This window comes from Condylura cristata, unplaced genomic scaffold (assembly GCF_000260355.1).
Source record: "Condylura cristata isolate star-nosed mole 26May11 unplaced genomic scaffold, ConCri1.0 scaffold00033, whole genome shotgun sequence".
Lineage (NCBI taxonomy): Eukaryota > Metazoa > Chordata > Mammalia > Eulipotyphla > Talpidae > Condylura > Condylura cristata.
This window is the reverse complement of record NW_004567134.1, coordinates 6,745,555-6,764,103: the sequence shown is the minus strand read 5'-3', so window position 1 is coordinate 6,764,103 and position 18,549 is coordinate 6,745,555. Positions and strand designations below refer to the sequence as shown.

Genomic DNA, 18,549 nt, shown 5'->3' with positions numbered 1-18,549 from the left:
TGTATTAATCTAATTCTCAATCTCTATTATATCAAGACTGACTTAACATCAACACCCAGGGCAATCAAGTTGTATTTTACATCTAATGCCTTTACTTGTGTTATAGCATAATTGTAGCAAAATGTTACTATTAGACAAGACTATTAGATAATTATTATATTATTATAATAATAGTAATAATAATAATAGCTATTGTCCCTGACACCATGCTAAGCATTTTGCTAGTCCTCACTTAAACCTCACAATATAATTATCCCAACAAGAAATTCAAGTAGATCATAACCTGGTAAGGAAATACCCAAGATTAAAAAGATAATGAATGATAAACTGGGATTTGAAACTGATCTAAAAAAAAATTGTACACTTGCCCTCTACCAATATTCCTCATATAGAAATAAACACTTAGAATAAACTTGACATTTAAAAAAGGAACAATATTTTTTGCCTGAAACCACAAAAGGTTATGCTAATATTTAACCTTAGTTATTTTTCATTTTAATGAGATATATATTCAATATGTGATAATGATATATATTTTATCATTTTGTACATAAACTGAACAAAGTGTATATGTTTCTGCAATTTATGTACAAAGTGCAAAAGTTGATATGTTCTCAGCTATCAAGGTTTATGACTTTATGAATAATAAGTTGTTATCATTTACTAATCACCCATCATGCGCCATTTAGCTTCGTGCATATTATCTATTTTATTTCTCGGCACAAATCTGAGTCCCATACCTTCAGTCCTAATGTATATTGGAGGACACCCACCTGCAAAATAATCATTGTGAGAAACAATATACAGATCATGGCCATCCTTTCCTTCTTTGAATACTTCTTCATAGGATTTTGGTGGATTCACCACATCTCCAGCAGAAATTTCTAGAGGAAGAATCATTGAAATCACCTTAATTATTTTTCATTTATTTATGACACATTTAAATTGACTAGAACAATGAGAAATGAGATATACTCATAGCATAAGCTACATGATAATCTGGGGAAAGTATCCATGTAGTTTATGCAAAAAAAAAAAAAAAGCCATAATGAAGATTTATCCTGTACTTTGAAATGTATGTGGTATTACTAACCAACGTTAAATCAAAAAAATATATTTTAAAAAGTTATCAAGAGGCTCTCCCTGATGGCACAGCGGGTTAAAGCACAGCATTAAGAGGCTAAAGCCACTTCCGCATGAGTTCAATCCCCACCTGTACCGGAGGTGACCCGCATGGCACGGCAGACCTCCCCTGAGCCACCCACTGTTCCCCTCAGCAGTGTACTTCATCAGTCGGCCTGTTATGCTCCCCAATCTGTCTCTGGTGAAGCCTCTCACCGCCCCTGCACCTCTGGCCTGTACCCTAGTTCTGATTGTCACTGTGTTGGTGACCCCCATTTGATCTGGCTTACTCAGAACTCTGGAGAATAATCAAAACTGTATGGATTGTCCTGAGTCATATTCTAAGATGGGTTAAATTTTCAATTTTCAGAATCTCTGAACAAGTTTTATTTTAATTCACTCCAGACGTCTCAAGACAATGATGTAAGCAAATTTGAATCAGAAATCCTGATGCCCTGTGGCATAGCCCTGGTGTAATTTGGAAGCTCTTGGTAGGTGGTCATACCCTCAAATCCATTTTACTAAAAGATTTATTTATTTATGCTTATAGAACTGGGGTACAGGCCAGAGATATGGTGTGTGAGAGGATTCACCAGAGACAGAGTGGGGAGCAGAACAGGCAGATGAAGTACACTGCTGAGGGGAGTAGTGGACGGGTCAGGAGAGGTCTGGCTGCACCATGTGGGTCAGCTCCCTGGCCAGGGTTCAAACTCATGCTGCAGTGGCTTCGGAGAGCTTCATAGTATGCCACCAGGGAGAACCCACCCTCAAATCCATTTTGATATGACTCTTCATCTTCAAAGTAGCCCAAGGTGCCAGGGAATCATTGTTATCTGGAAACAGGCCTCTTCCTACTAGCCCCAAACCTAGAACTACAAAATGCTTAACAGCAGCTTTTCATGACAGGTGGTCCCCAGTGTTGTGCACAGTGAATTCACTTCATTGTTTTATATAATGATTTTTAAATATAGTTCCACTTAAAATTTCATTCTTACCCTTCAATCTAGCAACACGGACTAATATATTTTCTCTTGGACTTTCTGCCAAGAATTGGGGTTAAAATAATCTTGAAAGTAATAGTTCTTTTTGATATAGGAATCATTAAACTACACATGCACGTTTTAGAACATTCTTCCTAATATATATTTAAGTGAGGTACACCTTGACAGTACTTTCCATACTAAGTAGACTAACCGGAAATACCAATTGTGATCTAATTGCTACATTGCTATGTCATACCTACATAAACAAAAATACAATCCTATTAAAATAAGACACTTTACCTGTCCTAAAACACATTTTTTTATGTTTTAATCTTTATACACGATATCATAAAGTTTAACTGAATATTATACTCCCTCCCAACCTTTTATTCTTTTTTAACTACCTCTGATGACTGCTGTCCCAAATGTGGTATTGAGTATATCCAGGCCTTTCGGTAATCCTGCCGTTTGATCATGAGATTTTCCTAATGGTGCCCATCGATTGCTAAAATATATTGATTCCTTTTTATCTTTAATTCTCTGTTGAAATGTTGTAATAGGTTGTGGGTTTATCAATACCTTTGCCTAAAAGAATCACACAAAGCACAAATTTAACAACAAAAAAAGTATACATCTAAAACCTGATACTCTAAGCAATCATTGGGGAGAAGAGAATAAGATGTGGGAAAACATTTCAGAATCTTTGCCTTGGCCTCACCTCTAAAGGAACTGTCAGAATTGGCACCGTGACCCTTCAACATGTGTAGGTATATATTTTCTTTTTGACATGCAAATTCATGTCACTGGCAAAAATGGGGTTTCAATGGAGTTAAGTGATTTAGGAGGGGAGCTCCCAAATTAAGTGACAGAAACATTCTCAGAAAGTGACAATGGAAAACACAAGAGCCAAGTGATTTCCACAAGTGATTTCTCTCCAGACACGTGGCAGGTCCTCTGAAGTTACACGGTCCATGCAATCAATAGCAGCTAGATTTGGATTCTACCTCCACTCAAAGTACATGCAAGTGCTCTGTAATGCCTCTAAGCCATGATTTCTGGGCTCTGGCCTCCCTATTCTCAAACAAAGCCTGACTGAGTTTCTCTTAACTGTGAGAAAATAAAGTGTAACTAGGCTTTTATTATCTGAGAGGAGAATATATATCTGAGGGCTGGCACCATTCCTTACACTCTCTTCACTGCAATTCTTGGGGTTTTTGTTTTTTTATTTCTCAAGGTTAAAGGGAGGAGTAAGATTGGAATTGATGGCGTCACTAACAACTTACTTGTGCATTTTCACTTTGGTTAGTGGGTAATGTTTAGGGGAGGAGAAGAAAAGTTACCGGTATTGAAACTGAAGATCTGCGTCCATGTGTCAAATAAGGTGAAACTTGAGGATCATTCGCTCTGCCATAAAATATTCTTTCTGCTCCAACAGGTGGATATCTGAAGTTGAAAAACTTTTTTGCCTCTGGTGGGGTCATTAACTACAAACGGAGAAACAAGAAAATAGAATTACTAATTATAGTATTTAATATATGGAGGTGGATCTCAGTCATATCCCAAGCCTCATTAAATTTCCAGCTCCCAATCAATGAGCACCCTTCTTTAGACCAGTGTAGCTGTACATCAGCACAGGTAGTGGGTAAGCTACATCCCCAAGTACTGTAGCTGCCTAAAATTTGCTTTAAATTGAAGTCAAATTTCAAAATTATATTTAGAAAACAAGGGCATATCCAGGATAGAAGACATACCAGAAATGACTATTTCCTATTGAAATACAAAATAAAATAAAATAAAATAAACCAGTCATTTTAGTAAAGCTAGAAATTATAAGCCTGCGATTTTCATTTTCTTGGATGAAATCAAGAGGCGGCCTTGAAATATAGTGAAGAATCCAAATCAACCATATGAAATGTATTAACAAGGAAGGTTGAGATTTGTCTTGCAATGTTCACATGCAAGGCAAAAATATAAATATAAGTGCATACTGAAAATGCTTACCCTGGGAAGTTTTTCAGTCAAGCAGTCTGCAACTCTGTACCCAACAGGAATAACTTTCCCTGCCTAGGGAAAAATAGCAATAGATCATCATTGTCAGGAGAGAGGGAAAGGATTTTGAAGAACAGAATTTATTTCAAATTCTGACTTGTGTTTCTAATGCTACAGAGTTATTTTTAAACACTTTAACACAATTCAGAAAAATAGTAGCAAATGGCAAATCTAAAGCAACCCTGACAGATAAACATTTTAAATGCTAAATATATGTTAAGTAAGTAATTTTTATAGTACTAGCCATATCGATGATCCGCCCAATTTGAAGAACTTTATTGTTGGATTAAGTAGCAAACGACTTAAGTCCCAGACTGACATCCTGAAAGAACTGACATTTTTGTAGACTCTATGCTGAAGCTATCTCAGGCACCCAGAATGATAATTCCCTGCATGACATGAATCTTTCTGAATGGGGGTCACTTGGAACTGGGGATTGACTTAAGCAGCCATGTTTGGATTTATAACTGAACAAATTCATGCTATTGCTCTCTTGCTTTTCTGACTTTGGAGATGCAGCCTGGCGACCTCGTGCAGACAGCCACCTATCACCCAGCTAGCAGCTTCCTGGGTATCCACAAGTCAGTCTTATGGGGTATCATCTCATAAGACTTGTCAGGCAAATTTATCCCTCTGCTTTCCCTCTTCTCATACCCCTGTAAATGAACCTTTTTCCCCTCCTCTCTGCAGTCTGCTTGTGGCTGTTGTCCTTATTTATGCTTGGATGAGGGACTCACACCCAGGGTTGTCCTGTCACACTATGACATGCTGAGGGATTCAACTTCCAGAACTTTATCTTGTTATGATTCACAGGTTAATTATTGATTGTCCAGTATCATTAATAAAATGGGAACTTGGCTACCTTCAAACTACATTCAAGATAAAGTATTATATATTTCAGTGTATGGGGGTTTTTCTACTAACAACCTAATTTTGGCATAAAAAATTCTCAGCTTATTCAGTGAGTGGCCCAATTTCACATGTCTATGTTCATATAACTCTAACTTGGGGCTTATATGTCCTTCCATTGTCCAAGGCAAAGATTATAATTGTTCATTCCCAGCAACATATCTCTTATTATTTCCCTTTTATCTATTTCAACACAACTGAGAGTTATTTCTCAGTTTTATTATGAACTGGGAGAATGCCCCATAATTTTCTGGATCTCTGAAAGCAGTTAGGGAAATCAGGATTAGTTAGAGAATGTGTATATGTTGGCAGGAGAATAGACAGACTAAGATAAATAGAAGGATGATTAAATGAATGTATAAATAGACAAGGAAACATTGTCTATTAGATAGGTAAGTAAAAACTTCTTACGTTAAATATTGAGAGTCAGATTCCTTTTAAGGAGAAAACCATCAAGGTTTCAGAAAGTCTTTTCTTTTTTAAAAAAAAATATTTTGTTTATTTTTATGTAGAATAACCAGGGTGCAGGCCAGAGACAGAGTGGGGGAACAGAACAGGCAGATCCACTGAAATATACTGCTGAGGGGAGCAGTGGGCTAGACAGGAGAGGTCTGCTGTGCCATGTATGTCAGCTCCCTGACTACAGGGCTATCAGAATCCCAATGGATGTTCTTGTTTCTGTTCATACAGAATTAACCTTATACAAAGACTCTCCAAGAAATCTCTTCAATTAGACTCCAGAAACCCCAAACAAGTCTAACCAGCTTATCATCTTAATAAAGACAAGATAATACATAGATTCTAGGGAAAGTACTAGAGAAAAAAAAACTTACGCTTGGCCAGCAAGGCATCCGATCAAAAAATTTCCCAGCATATATGGGTTTGGTCTGATCTGGAGGCTGCACTTCGGGTTCCGTGTTTTCAGCACTCTTTTCCTCTCCACGTTGGTGGGCAAAACGGCACTCAGCAGGTTCTATGACCAAGCCTAATTGAGGCTCTATGCTCTTCGTTTGGTCTGGCTCCTCTGAATGGGGTAGTCCAATGTCCACCTCCACAGGAGGTATCATCTCTTGGCTGGGCTTCATCACAACACAAGTAGATTCTTTTTTTGCCTCCTGTTGGGGCACCATACTCAAAGGCAGCTGCTTTCCCATAGTACCCCCTAAGCCTTCGGGGGCCCCACCCATAGTACCTCTCCCGCTCCCTAGATCTTGTGGGCTTCCACACACCATGCCCAAGGGAGACCGGATTATCCTTCCGGAACACTCATCCAGAGGACCCTCATTTTCTAACCCCATTCTTCCTGACAATATAGCCGGAAAAGGTTTTGTTTCCTGTGAGCCTGAGACCCTGTTGACGCCTAAATTACTCCTCTCCATGGGGGTCCCAGAAATGCTCTGTCCTTTCAGTCTCATTTCAGCCTCCATTTTATCCGATGGAGATTTTGTTTCTGGTGAGGCCATCCTCGCCTCACATTTATTACTAACAAAAGGGCTCTTTCCCCTTGGGGAATCTTCTTTTCCGAATTCCATGCTGAGCCCCAACTCTGTAGGAGATTTGTCCCCACGAAGACCCTCCTTTCTCCTAAGTCAGCCTTTCTTTCCTGGGTGAGTCCTACCTTCTTGCTCAGTACAGACGTCCTCTCACCTGGTTCCTTCACAGGGCACTCATTTCTATGGGAAAGGCCTTCTGTGGCTCAAGGGAAGTTCCCAATCCCTTAGGGGACCCAAATATTTTTGGGATCCCACTCTCAAGAAGGAACACATCTCATTTCGGAATAGCTGCCTAAGGTTTCCAGCCTAGCACTTAACAACTACCTGAGTTCACCCAGGGAGAGATTCTCCGGGTCTGTTTACCCGGTTACCTGAGAAACGGGGGCGTGGCTTGACTCGCAATTCTTTCTCCAAGATCACTCGCTCAGTTCTCTCTTCCAGCCTCCTTCGTCTCTCCCTCGTTCTTGTTTTCCTTCCATAACTTATTTTCGCTCTTTTTCCTCTTCTTTACTAGATTTGAAGGGCAAGGAAACGGTACAGATGCAGTCTTGGGCACTAGAGCAAATGATCTCACCAGCTACTCTTAGGTGCCCAAACCCAGGATGGGTTCAGCTTCCTGCTCGCCACTGGCAGGACTATTAATTTCATCGTTGATCAGAGAATACATAATTTTCTTTCTGGTAGTGACCACGTATTTTAGGTCCCTTCTTTTGCAAGTACATGTGCACTTCATATAGTTCTTCCGGTGCTAAAGAACTACTTTAAATTCTGTAAAGTTATTTTATTTGGACCCTGTGATACAGACATATTTTAAAGTCTTTGAGAACACTTAAATTCAGTAAATATGCTTTAAATAGCATCTAAAGTATATTAAAGCTTGAGATGTTACACAATAATGCATATTGGGTTTTTTAAATACCGTAGACTAAGAAACTAATTTTTAAACATAGGATTTCATTAAGATTGGGCTACTTTGCTGTCAGATTTAATGAAAGTAGAGTTGTTGAATTATTTGTCATGTTCTACACATATTAGGGATACAGAGAACACGCACCTTAGAATTTGAGTAGAATATATAGGACTCCAGTATTTTTAAGAACTCCATAGAAAACTTGTAAAAGCAAAATTGTTTAAAACATGACTAGGGATTTTACACTTGCAAAAAACATTCACCAAAACTTCCTAGATGATTAATATAAATATTCCAAAAAGACTTTTATAAATATATGTTATATATGTGTGTGTGTGTGTGTGTGTGTGTATCCTTCACCCCTATGCATTTTAAATAAATTGGTAGTATAAATCAACATGTTACTATAAGGGTTCACCCAATTCTTTCAACTTACAAATATCTCTTGAATACATATTTTGTGTAAGTCCTGGGAATATAAGTCAATCCTTTTCTTGTGGAATTTATATTCTAGTAGGTGTGATCATTAGTCAATAAGTAAGATCGTTTGGAATAATGCTAAGTGTTATAAAGAAACAGAAAGCTTTTTAAAATTATTTTTATTATAATACTTTATTTTTACATCAGTTTGTACCTTTTTCCATCTCAGTTGTAAACCCCCATGGACTTCCCACTACCAAAATGTCTCTGGCATGTAGTTGTACATTATTATTATTTTCCCCTCTGGTCCTTTATGGTCCTGCTATGAGTGAAACCATCCGGTATTTTTCTTTTTCTGGAAAAAGATTTTTTTTAAGATTTATTTATGCATACAAGAACTGGGGTACAGGTAGAGGTGTGGGGTTGAGAGGATTCACCAGATACAGGCTGGGGAACAGAACAGGTAGATCTACTGAAATACACTGCTAAGGGGAGCAGTGGGAAAGTCAAGAGAGCTCTGCAGCGCCATGTGGTTCACTTCCTTGGTCGGGGATTGAACTCGTGCTACACTGCCTGCTGATAGTTTCACAGTGCTGTACTTTAATCCATCGGGCCACCAGGGAGGGCCCAAGAAACAGCAAGCTTTGATGTGGAGGGAAGCTGGTTTAGAATTGGTGGAAGTTGACTTAGGCAGGAGTCATTGGAGCTGAGGTTTGAATGATACTCTGCAAAGACAAATGATTTTAATAGCTGGATGGCACTGAGACTTTACTCCTGCACCACCAGAAGGCACATGCAAAGACAAAAGCTTTTAAAACATGACTGGATCAAGTTGCCACAGACTTTGAGTTCATTGCCTTGCCAGTTCAAAATAAATATTACCATTCATTAACAGCTGCGCAAAGATTACTTTTCAACCATACCAGGGAGAAAAAATTTCCTGGAAGAAAAGGTAGACAATATAGTGAGCTGTATATGATTGAGAGATATAAGGTAAGGGGATTCATGAGTTCGGTAGAGATTTGAGGGAAAGGCAAGCATTAAGGACGGTATTCAAGACTCCGTGACTTTATTTAGAATCCAGTTGTAGATGCCTTGACACAGTCTATGAACTATTAGTAACCCATGTTTGACACTAAATATATTATTATTATTCCTTCTCAGTTATCTGGGCCTAGAGGGAAAAAAAGATAGTGAGCCAAGTTTTACTGTGGCATTTCAATCAAAAATACCACTGGATCTAAGAAGTGTTAGCCATGGGAGTAGGAAACTCCCAGGCAAATATGACTAAGCCACAAAATATTGTCAAATGTATTCATGAAGGAGATGCATCTAAAACCAAAATTGGTCAAAAGAAATGAATGAGGAAGATCCTAAGATGATGAAATTGGATGTTCTTGGCAGTATATACAAGTATTCCTAAGTTATGAAATCTTAAGTCAAATGTTCACATTCCTAAATGTAAGTTCACTCATATTTTGGAGGTCTCTATTATATCCATCAAAGTTCCAAAAGAATAGAGATGATGTGGACCTCTATGGCCTAGGAGTTAAGTCTCAGCACTGTTACCACCATGGACTGAGTTGGATCTCTGGACACTGCGCTGACCCACATGGCACAGCAGACCTCTTCTGTCTCACCCACTCCTCTCTTAGCAGTGTATTCAGTAAATCTGCCTGTTCTGCTCCCCACTCTGACTCTGGTGAATGCTCTAACCAGTGACCCCTCCCTCTGGCCTACACCCCAGTTCTTCTACACAAATTTTTTTTAATTAAAATGGTGAATAAATTATAGTGAAGGTCCTTAAAAACTTGTAATGTCTAATGGGAATACACGTCCATGGAGAAACGTCTAGGCACTGCCCATAAAATGAGGTTTATTTGTAGTCTCCCTTGTAGAGTTTCGCTTTCAGCAGTTTCAATAGCCTGTGGTCAACCCTAGTCTGAAAATAGTATCAGTTAAATATTTTTAGAGAAAGAATATTCACAGAACTTTTGTTAAGGTGCATTATGATGGTCGTTCTAGGCTATTAATTGTTGCTAGTTACTAAATGTGTCTAATTTATAAATTAAGCTGTTATCATTGGTGTGTACATACAGGAAAAAAATATAGTGGTGTGGTACTATCTGTGGTTTTAGGCATCCATGGGAAGTGTTCAACATGTCCACGGCGTATTAAACCCACTACAGGAGTACAGTTCTGTGAAACTACAGAAAACAGGTAAATTCAGTAGTATTAGTCTCAGAGGCTATAAGACTATCACTGAAGGAGAGACTTGCAGTGATAGGTGGCGAGATAATGGTGTTCCAAGTGGAAAGAACAAGATCAAAATGCAAAAATGTGACCACACAGGAATCATCAGAGAATACAAAGACTGGCATAGTTAGGGTACAGAGCAAGAATCTGGCAAAAGGGAAGCAACAGAAATAGAATAAATCAAACCTGGACTGGTACTAGAATCGCTGGACCTAGGATCTGATTTAGCAAGTAGAGGAATACCATCCAACGTTGTCCAGCAGAATAACTGGCTAACCTCTTAATCATAGATTGAAACGGCAGGCATGTGCATTAATTCCAGTTTGTAGGAATATTATCATGGCCGAAACATTGGAATTATGGCTCAGATTTAGGAGTTGGAGAATTTTTGATGGAATGGACAGTGGAGGAGGTGAAGGTGATTTTGCAGTTTTAAGTCCAGATGACTGCGAGGCTGTTAATACCTGTCACCAAGCAAAAGCAAGTTGGGAATGAGACAGGTTTGGTTTTGGACATACTACTGACATGCCTAAACTGACGTGACATATCCTATTTCCCGATTCTTCCAGGGATTGTCCAAGAAGTATTACCATGACTAATGTCATATTGGAACTATCCCTCGGTGATAAAGTGCCAGAGATACTATTTACATATGATAATCATGTTCTTCTGGTTAGTAACTGAGGAGTTGATCTGAAAGACTGGCTCTTCAAGGGTTCAAATCATCTTCATTGCATAATGTTAAATGAGCACTAACAGGAGACCTCACCCAAGTACACCTCAAAGACAATCAATATTGATGCCCTCAAAACAGGGCTATAAATGGTAAACTGCAAACTGAAAAGTAGTCCTGATCCTGAGGGAAAATCCATTTAGAATTCTATCAAGTTACAAGAGGAATCTTGGTTTCTTTTTCTTTCAGATGCCTGGACAGAGAGACTACCTTGTAAGTTTTAACCAAAGTTACGTCTTAAATGTTGGTCTGCAGAGGAGGGTAATGTTTGGAGCTTCGCTTGAGGAGCCAGCCTGCAAGTGAAGAGTCAATTTCGTCAAGTCAGTAGTGATGTTGGACAAGTTACTCAATTTCTGCGCCTCAGATTCTTTCCCTGCAAACAGACACGCCTCATCCATTCATTCCACAACTATGACTTAAGATTTGCTTCAGGCACGGTGCTAGACAGGGGTGAGAACCACTCGGTGGAGTTAACTAATGTTTCAGAGTGACACTCTCAGTACAAAATTAAAATCATATAATCCCTGCAAAGCATTCAGTACAGTAATGAGCAGAGGGAAATTTTCAGTAAAAGCTATTATTTTAAGATTTGCCCCTCTCCACCAAACCAGGTAAGCTCTCATCAAAAGTAAGCTTTTTAAGATTTCGCCGCTTACAGACAACTTTGGGGCTAATGAGGGTATCACCGCGTCTTTGGAGCAAATAGCCTTTAGTCACCCCCCCCGGCCCCCCCGTCCCCGGTGTCAAGTCGAGGATCTGGAGCTGGAAAGTCCTCTTTAAAAAGCCCTTTACCGAGTTGCCAGAAAAAGGGGTGGAACCGGGTAGGGACAGGGGGACTGTGAGAAACTACTCCCAGAGGAAGCTTCGCCGCACCACAAAGGCTGACAGCAACAAACCCAGGGCTTTCTGGCTGCCCGAAGGCAGGGCGGCCCCGGAGCTGCCCCAGCTCCAGCACGCCCCAGACGCCGCGAGCACCGGACCACCGCCCAGATAACAATGGCGCCGGCGAGGGCGGGGCTAGCGCGCTTGGGGGGCGGGGGGGAGGGAGAGAGGGCGGTGCGTGATCACGTGACGCGCCCCGCCCCGCCCCGCGAACCAGCGGCGGCCGGGAGGGTTTTGAACAGGAGGGCAGAGCGGATGAGGCGGTGGGCTTGGCGACGACCGGAAGTAACGGTGACGCGTGTTTGCGACGTGCCGCGACGTGGCGGTGAGGCCGGCGCTGGGCGGCGGAAGTGGCTCTCGCGCTGGGACTTGAGTGTTTGTGTTTTAGTTCGAGAAGGAGCCGGCGGCCGGCCTAAGGGGAGGAGGCCGAGGAGGGGAGGAGGAAGAATTACTCGGAACGCCAGCGCCGGCGGTGGCGGCGGCGGCGGAGGAGGAGAAAGGAAAGAGGAAGGCGGAGCAGAGAGAGGCGGAGACGGAGACCGACGGGGGCGGCACCACGGCGCGAGCCCGGCACCGTCCAGTCTGAGGGGAGCGGCGCGAGGAGGAGACACCGCCGCCGCCACCAGCACAGCCTCGGCCTCGTCCTTCGGGCTACCCCTGGGGCCTGCTGCCGGAAAGCCTCAGCCCCGGGCTCCGCGTGCGGCGGCCTCAGGTAACCGAGCTGTTCCTCCCCCTGTCCGGAGAGGGCCGGGGACCGCGGCTGTCCGCGGTGCCCAGCCTGCTCGCCGCCCTGCCGGCAGGGAGTCCTCCGCCCCTTACCCCGCGCGCGCGCGCGCCGGTGCCTGGAGCCAGCGAGCTGTCGAATCCTGCTTTTCTCTCTGCTGGCCCTGGTGACTCATTTCCCAGGGGGCTCTGGAAGTCAGGATTTGGGGACTGACTGAGGGAGCGACGGGTGTCACCCTCTTCCCTTCTCAAGATGGCGCCGTGAAAGAGTACCGGAGGCCGCGGTTCCGCCTAGCTCCTGTCCTGCCAGGCCTGGGGGGTGCGGGGCGGGATGCGATGGGGGGGTCCCTAGCCTCAGCCAGGCCTGTTCAGGGCTTAGGGTGAGGAAGATGGCCAGAGCGCCTGGCGGATCCTGCTGCTTCTGCCCGATCCAAGTTTGGTTTCGGCTGCTCAGGTGTCTCTTAGGAGGACTCGGGGCCTACAGCAGGTGTGAATTGGGGGAGCTCCGCCTACCTTCGGCTTCCAGAGTCGGGTTAGTGGAGAGAGGAGGAGGCTGGTCAAAATAGAACGACAGTCCTGCGTGAGCTGGAGAGCAGCAGCCCACTAAAGAGCTGCAGAGAACCAGGCTGGGGAGCAGCCTAGTCGGGAGAGACCATTCAACCTGTTGTGATGTCTCGACTGGGTATCCCCGCCCCTGACCCCCACCCCCAAGACTTTCAGAGTTTTTAACCTCTGAACGTCATAATTCACATATTTGCTTTTTTTGTCTTGCTTAGCAGTCTCAGAGTGTTGTTATCAGTTACCTTCCACAAAGCTAATAAAGGAAACCCCGTGTGTACACCACTGTGATACTCAGGACAGTTCAGGAAAGTTTATGTAAAACCGGGACGTAGGAGCTGAGGGAAATTGTAAGCGAAGTTAAGCTTAGTAACAAACCGTTTGTGTAATGTTAACTGCGGCTGTTTATGAAATTTTGGTCAAAGAGGACCCATAAGGGCTACAGACGAAGTTATTTTCAAAAGATTAAAAAATTGCATTTTCTGCAACATCTCTTTTGCAGAGTAAAAGTTTTCAGAGAGTTGTGACTATAAAACACTTGATATAATTGAATTATTATTTCTTGTTTTGAGAGCCTTTGGGTAACTAAAAGCCACTAGCTTTAAACCTTCAAGGCAAGGCTAATTGCTAACCTTGTTTTGTTGGTTTCTTTTTTATGGAATCTGATATTTTCCTTAATTCAGTTTACTGATTGTCACTTTGTAGATAAAAAGACATGGGAAATGTTTAAACTGCTATTCTGTGTAGTATTACCTGGACACATGGTTGGTGCATTTTCAGCCTATATGGCATTGTTGCTTGTTTTACCAAAGACCAGTTTTCAACCTCTACTATGTTTTAGCTTTGCAGAGATGCTAGGTTGCTTACATTTCTGTAGAGATGCCAGATACTTTGATTTCTTATATATATATATTCTGTCATTCTCACAGTAGCTGTGTAAATTAGGTATACCCAAAATAAAGATTTGGAAATGAAAGTATTGGCTCCTGCAGAAACTGGTAAAGCCAGGATTAGATTCCCCAAATCTGATCTGATATGTTTTTTAAGGGGGAGGGTGGGGAAGTTGGGGATTGGTTAGATGTGGGAATTGGAGCATTTTAAAATTATTACAGAAGATTTTTTAAATAAAAAGAATTAGGAAGAATAGTGTAATGATCCCAGCACCTAGCTTCAATTATCTTGTGACCAGTCTTGTTTTATTTATGTTCTCAGTGTTTGGAAACAAATCAGATATCATTTCATCTATAAACCTTTCAGTATGTATTACTAAAGAGAGATAAGGACTCTTCAGAGTTAGTGTTTAAAGAAATCAGAGACGATTTTATGGCCTCCAGAATATAGGATCTCATGGATTCATGAACAAATCATTGTAAAGAGTGATTCTCAGTTTATGGGAAAGGTAGATTTCTTATGTGAGTTAGCTAAATGAAATATAGTAGAGGTTATAAGACAAGAATCCTAAAGTTTAATATTGTTAGCATGTGATGATTTTTATTACAGTGGAAGAAAGGTGCTTTGTGAGTAGTTTCATAAAAATTCTTTAAAATGTTTGCTAATTAATTCCTTTGCGGTTGAAAAGTAGTTATCATGAGATAATAAATAAACATAAAGAAGTTGGCATATAGACTAGTTTTTTCCAAATGTGTTAATTAGAAAATGACATTTGTTAGCCACAAAACTATAGACAAGTATAAATAAAAAAAGTTATCTGTACACAACTGCTGCTGACACTGCACTGCCAGATACATCCTTGAGTACATGAGAAATGAGAAAACAGTCCTTAGTTCTTGTGTATCTACTGATATACAAACCTGGGAGTTTTAAAATTGGTTGCTCCAAAATCACCATTAAGAAAAAAAAAAAAAAAAGTACCATTGAACAGAAATCTTCTAATAAAACTAACAGTTTTGGAGCTTTTATGTTCTTTAGGATCACTTCTAAGAGCTTTCCTCAAAATTACTTTAACTCAAATAGTCTGGTTCCAGAACCTGAAATCCTGCCTCGGTTTTAAAACCCAGCTCTGTCATCACTCTGTCACAGTAGCTATATGACCTCAGTCAAGTTATATAACCTCCCTGTACATGTTTCCTCATTTTTAAGGATTGTAACAGGCCATAAGATTGTCTGGTGACTATGTAAGTACTAAAAGTAACTAACACCTGGGACAAAGTTAAGTCCTAAAGGAAAAAACTCTGAAATTACAAATGATTTCCGGCTACAATTTCATGCCTCACATTATTTCCATATTAAAATAGTGAATTAGACTAAGTGACATTGAGTACCTAGTAGAGTTTGTAATTGTCGTGCAATGACACGTTACGGGCAAGGTTTACTGAAGTTTTTAATAGTAGGTGATGCTTTGTTTTATTGATTTTTGTAATTCATATTTGTTTCCTTACAGGTTTCTCTACCTCCAGAAGAAGAAAAATTGACACCTCACATCCTGGAAGTTCATTCAAGAAACTGAAATTAGGGACTTCTTTCAAATTTGGACATGGCTAATCGAGGAGCAACAAGACCCAACGGGCCAAATACTGGAAATAAAATATGCCAGTTCAAACTAGTACTTCTGGGAGAGTCTGCTGTTGGCAAATCAAGCCTAGTGCTTCGTTTTGTGAAAGGCCAGTTTCATGAATTTCAAGAGAGTACCATCGGGGGTGAGAAATTCTTTTTTCCCTAGTCTTTTAATTGAATCATACTCTGGCAAAAAAAATATTCTGCAGTTCTAATCATGTGATGATAAGTACCTAAGTAGGTCACACAGTGGAGAAAAGAACTCTTCAGTAAACCTCATGCTTTAAAATTACCTTGATTTTGGTTACAATAACATCTGTTTACATTTGGATATCCTCAGTATCCCAAAGGTAGTTGTATGAGAGCTAAATTACAGCTGCAAAAGAGTAGAATCAGTGTCCTAAGTAATGAGCAAATAAGAGTTCATTTGTTATCTTTCATGATAATATTTTTACACTTCTTTAAATTATGCAAGTGTGTATTAAAACATTGACTTTAGAATAGTTAAAATAATAAAGGTGAGTAGGAAAAGGTAACTTAAAATCGAAATAGCTGAAATATTTGTAAATTACACTAATCTGTAAAATTATATTTGAACACTACGAGGCTATACATACAAGAATGCTTTTAGGATGAGGGAGAGAAAAAGTGTTTAATGGAGAAGAATATGAAAATAAAATGGAACGTGGAGAAATAGGAAAAGGAGATAGTCTAAGTACTGTATACCATGGTTGTGATAAGACCAAGACGAAGGGAAAGTAAATGTTTCCAAGAGGAGCAATCTAGCAGTATTGGGAATGTAGAAATCACAACTATATAACATTGGAACATGCATTTAGCTTTTCTGGGAGCTTCAGTTTCATCTGTCAAAACTTTTGGTTTTGGTAATGTTAGAGGAACCATTTATCTTTCAGATTCACAGTGTTTTGCAAGGGGTATGTAAGTCATTTTTTTCCAGGTATATACAACATTTTAAGCTCATTTAAAGTGTCATAACTGAAATGCATAAGAGATGCCCTTTGGCATGTAGCAACTTCAGATTCATTTTTCAGAAGCAAAACGGGGTGCTGTGCGTTTAGTGTATGTTTATAAGAAAATTACAGCTAAGAATTGGGTTCTTCATCTCTGACTCTTCCAATAAGGAAAACTATGGCACTCCACTGTGACTTTCACCTACTGTATATAGGAAATATACTAACATGATATTTTCACTTACTTGGAGTCAGTACTGTAACAGTGATTTCCAGCCTTTTACATTTGTATATCACGTAGTATTTTACGGTTTTTATAATTAATGTGGAGCTTTTATTTTGAGTCAGGATTCTTGGTATTTTAGTAAGCAATATGTCATGTATCCTTTGTGATTTCTTTGTATAAATATATTTGTAATGATAGATATGAGTTCGTAATTATTGCCTCCAAAGTTTAGCCTCCAGAAAACAGATTCGTCCTACCTAACTGACCTGCATGATAGAAAGATTTGAAAGACTACTAAGTCCTCTCACTGTAAACTGGTGCAAAAGTTATTATAATTGTTTCTTGGTAAGTAGTTGTCAATGGTAGTATTTCTCAAAGTTCATACTCATTCTAGCTAACTGAACTAGTTATGGCCAGTAGTATATGCTGCCCTTTTTCTCTTCGGTACATATAAAATACTCAAAAGACTGAAGTACTGTGGTGAAGAACTTAATTCCAGGAAAATTGCCTGGAGCCTGAGACTAGAATTTTTGTTATTTTGGATACTACAATCATCTTCTAAATGAATATTTTCTAATGGTATTTCAAGGGTGTTAAAAAAAATTTAATCCCATATCTGCACATGGGTAATCTCATGTACATGGACAGCTATGATTTCCATATTAATGCCAGTTAGATTTTTACAAATGCATTTTGAAAAGAATTTTGTTCCTTTGTGAACACTAGCATAATACTTTCTACTTGTACAAATCAAGTTTGTCTTTTAGAACTGACTTCAAAAGGAATTTGTTGAGGTTGTGGATACTTTTCACTGTTGAACACAATGTTTCCAGGAGTCTTAACAGTACGTGATGATGGCACCTCTGAGCAATTTTGTTTTTGAGATATAATTGATATAAAACACTGAAAACACTGTGTAAGTTTAATATGAACATACTGATCCGCTACATTAATATACTAAGCCCAGGGTCGGGTCTTCATGCTCTTGCAGCAGCTCTGCACTATGAGGTGCTGGCAGTAGAGCCTAAGCACTAGTCTAGGTTTTTGAGTTGACAGCAAAAGTAAATAACTTTTAAGTTGTTTTTTTTTATTTGGCTGATGTGTGGTGTAATCTTACAGATGAACCTGGTCAATTACTTTGCATTGTTTTTCTTTTTTACTTGACAGTTTTTATTTAGCAATGTGAGTTATTGTCTAAAGAGCTCACTTAAATTTCTTTTAACTTAACTGTGCTTTTAAAGTGGAAATCCAACTTTGGTTTTTTTCTAAACATAATAGGTAAATTTAAGAATGTGGGTTATGTCCGTACCCCTTGCCTCTTGATCTATAGCACTCCGAATGATATTAGGTGACTACTATCAACAGGTGGTGTGAGATAGCACTTGGAGGAGTTCTGGATTATTTATAGGGGTTGAAAGCCTAGGCGATAGTTGTGCTGCTATTGTTCTTTTTAAACAAGCCAAGAAGGCTAGCAAGAAACATTGGGCATAGGATTGTCCTCTTTCTTTACTTTTGATTTTCGTGTAGAGGTTCATGACTCTTTAGTAAGTACTTTTTTGGATTAGAGGACTGGCCATCTTCAACTGTCTTTTGAGTACCTATAGATTTTAAAGCCTACCCAGTGAGTTCCTCTTGTCAAAAATTTGTTTTTTTAAAGACATTTTAAAATGCTGACTTAACAGTGTAAGTCAGCAAGATTAGCCTATATAATGAATATAGAAAATGCAGTTATTTAATCCTTGTTTTATTTTGAAATAGAAATACATGATACCATATGCTGATCATCAAAGAAATGCCTTA

The 18,549-nt window shown here is 39.9% G+C and overlaps 2 protein-coding genes across 2 annotated transcripts in view; one reads left to right on the top strand and one right to left on the bottom strand.

Annotated features, from left to right (window-relative positions):
• The window catches only part of EFHB (EF-hand domain family, member B), a 34,235-nt gene extending 27,406 nt beyond the window's left edge, over positions 1–6,829 (bottom strand). The window contains 8 exon segments of the mRNA XM_012732073.1: positions 774–884; positions 2,510–2,690; positions 3,446–3,589; positions 4,107–4,169; positions 5,897–6,621; positions 6,624–6,720; positions 6,723–6,784; positions 6,787–6,829. Of these exon segments, the coding sequence (XP_012587527.1) occupies positions 774–884; positions 2,510–2,690; positions 3,446–3,589; positions 4,107–4,169; positions 5,897–6,621; positions 6,624–6,720; positions 6,723–6,784; positions 6,787–6,829 (1,426 nt within the window).
• Positions 6,830–11,998: 5,169 nt separating this feature from the next.
• RAB5A (RAB5A, member RAS oncogene family) overlaps positions 11,999–18,549 on the top strand; it is a 27,011-nt gene continuing 20,460 nt past the window's right edge. Inside the window, exons 1-2 of the mRNA XM_004692287.2 lie at positions 11,999–12,469; positions 15,440–15,695. Of these exons, the coding sequence (XP_004692344.1) occupies positions 15,533–15,695 (163 nt within the window). The 5' untranslated portion in view covers positions 11,999–12,469; positions 15,440–15,532. The remainder of the gene's footprint in view (positions 12,470–15,439; positions 15,696–18,549) is intronic.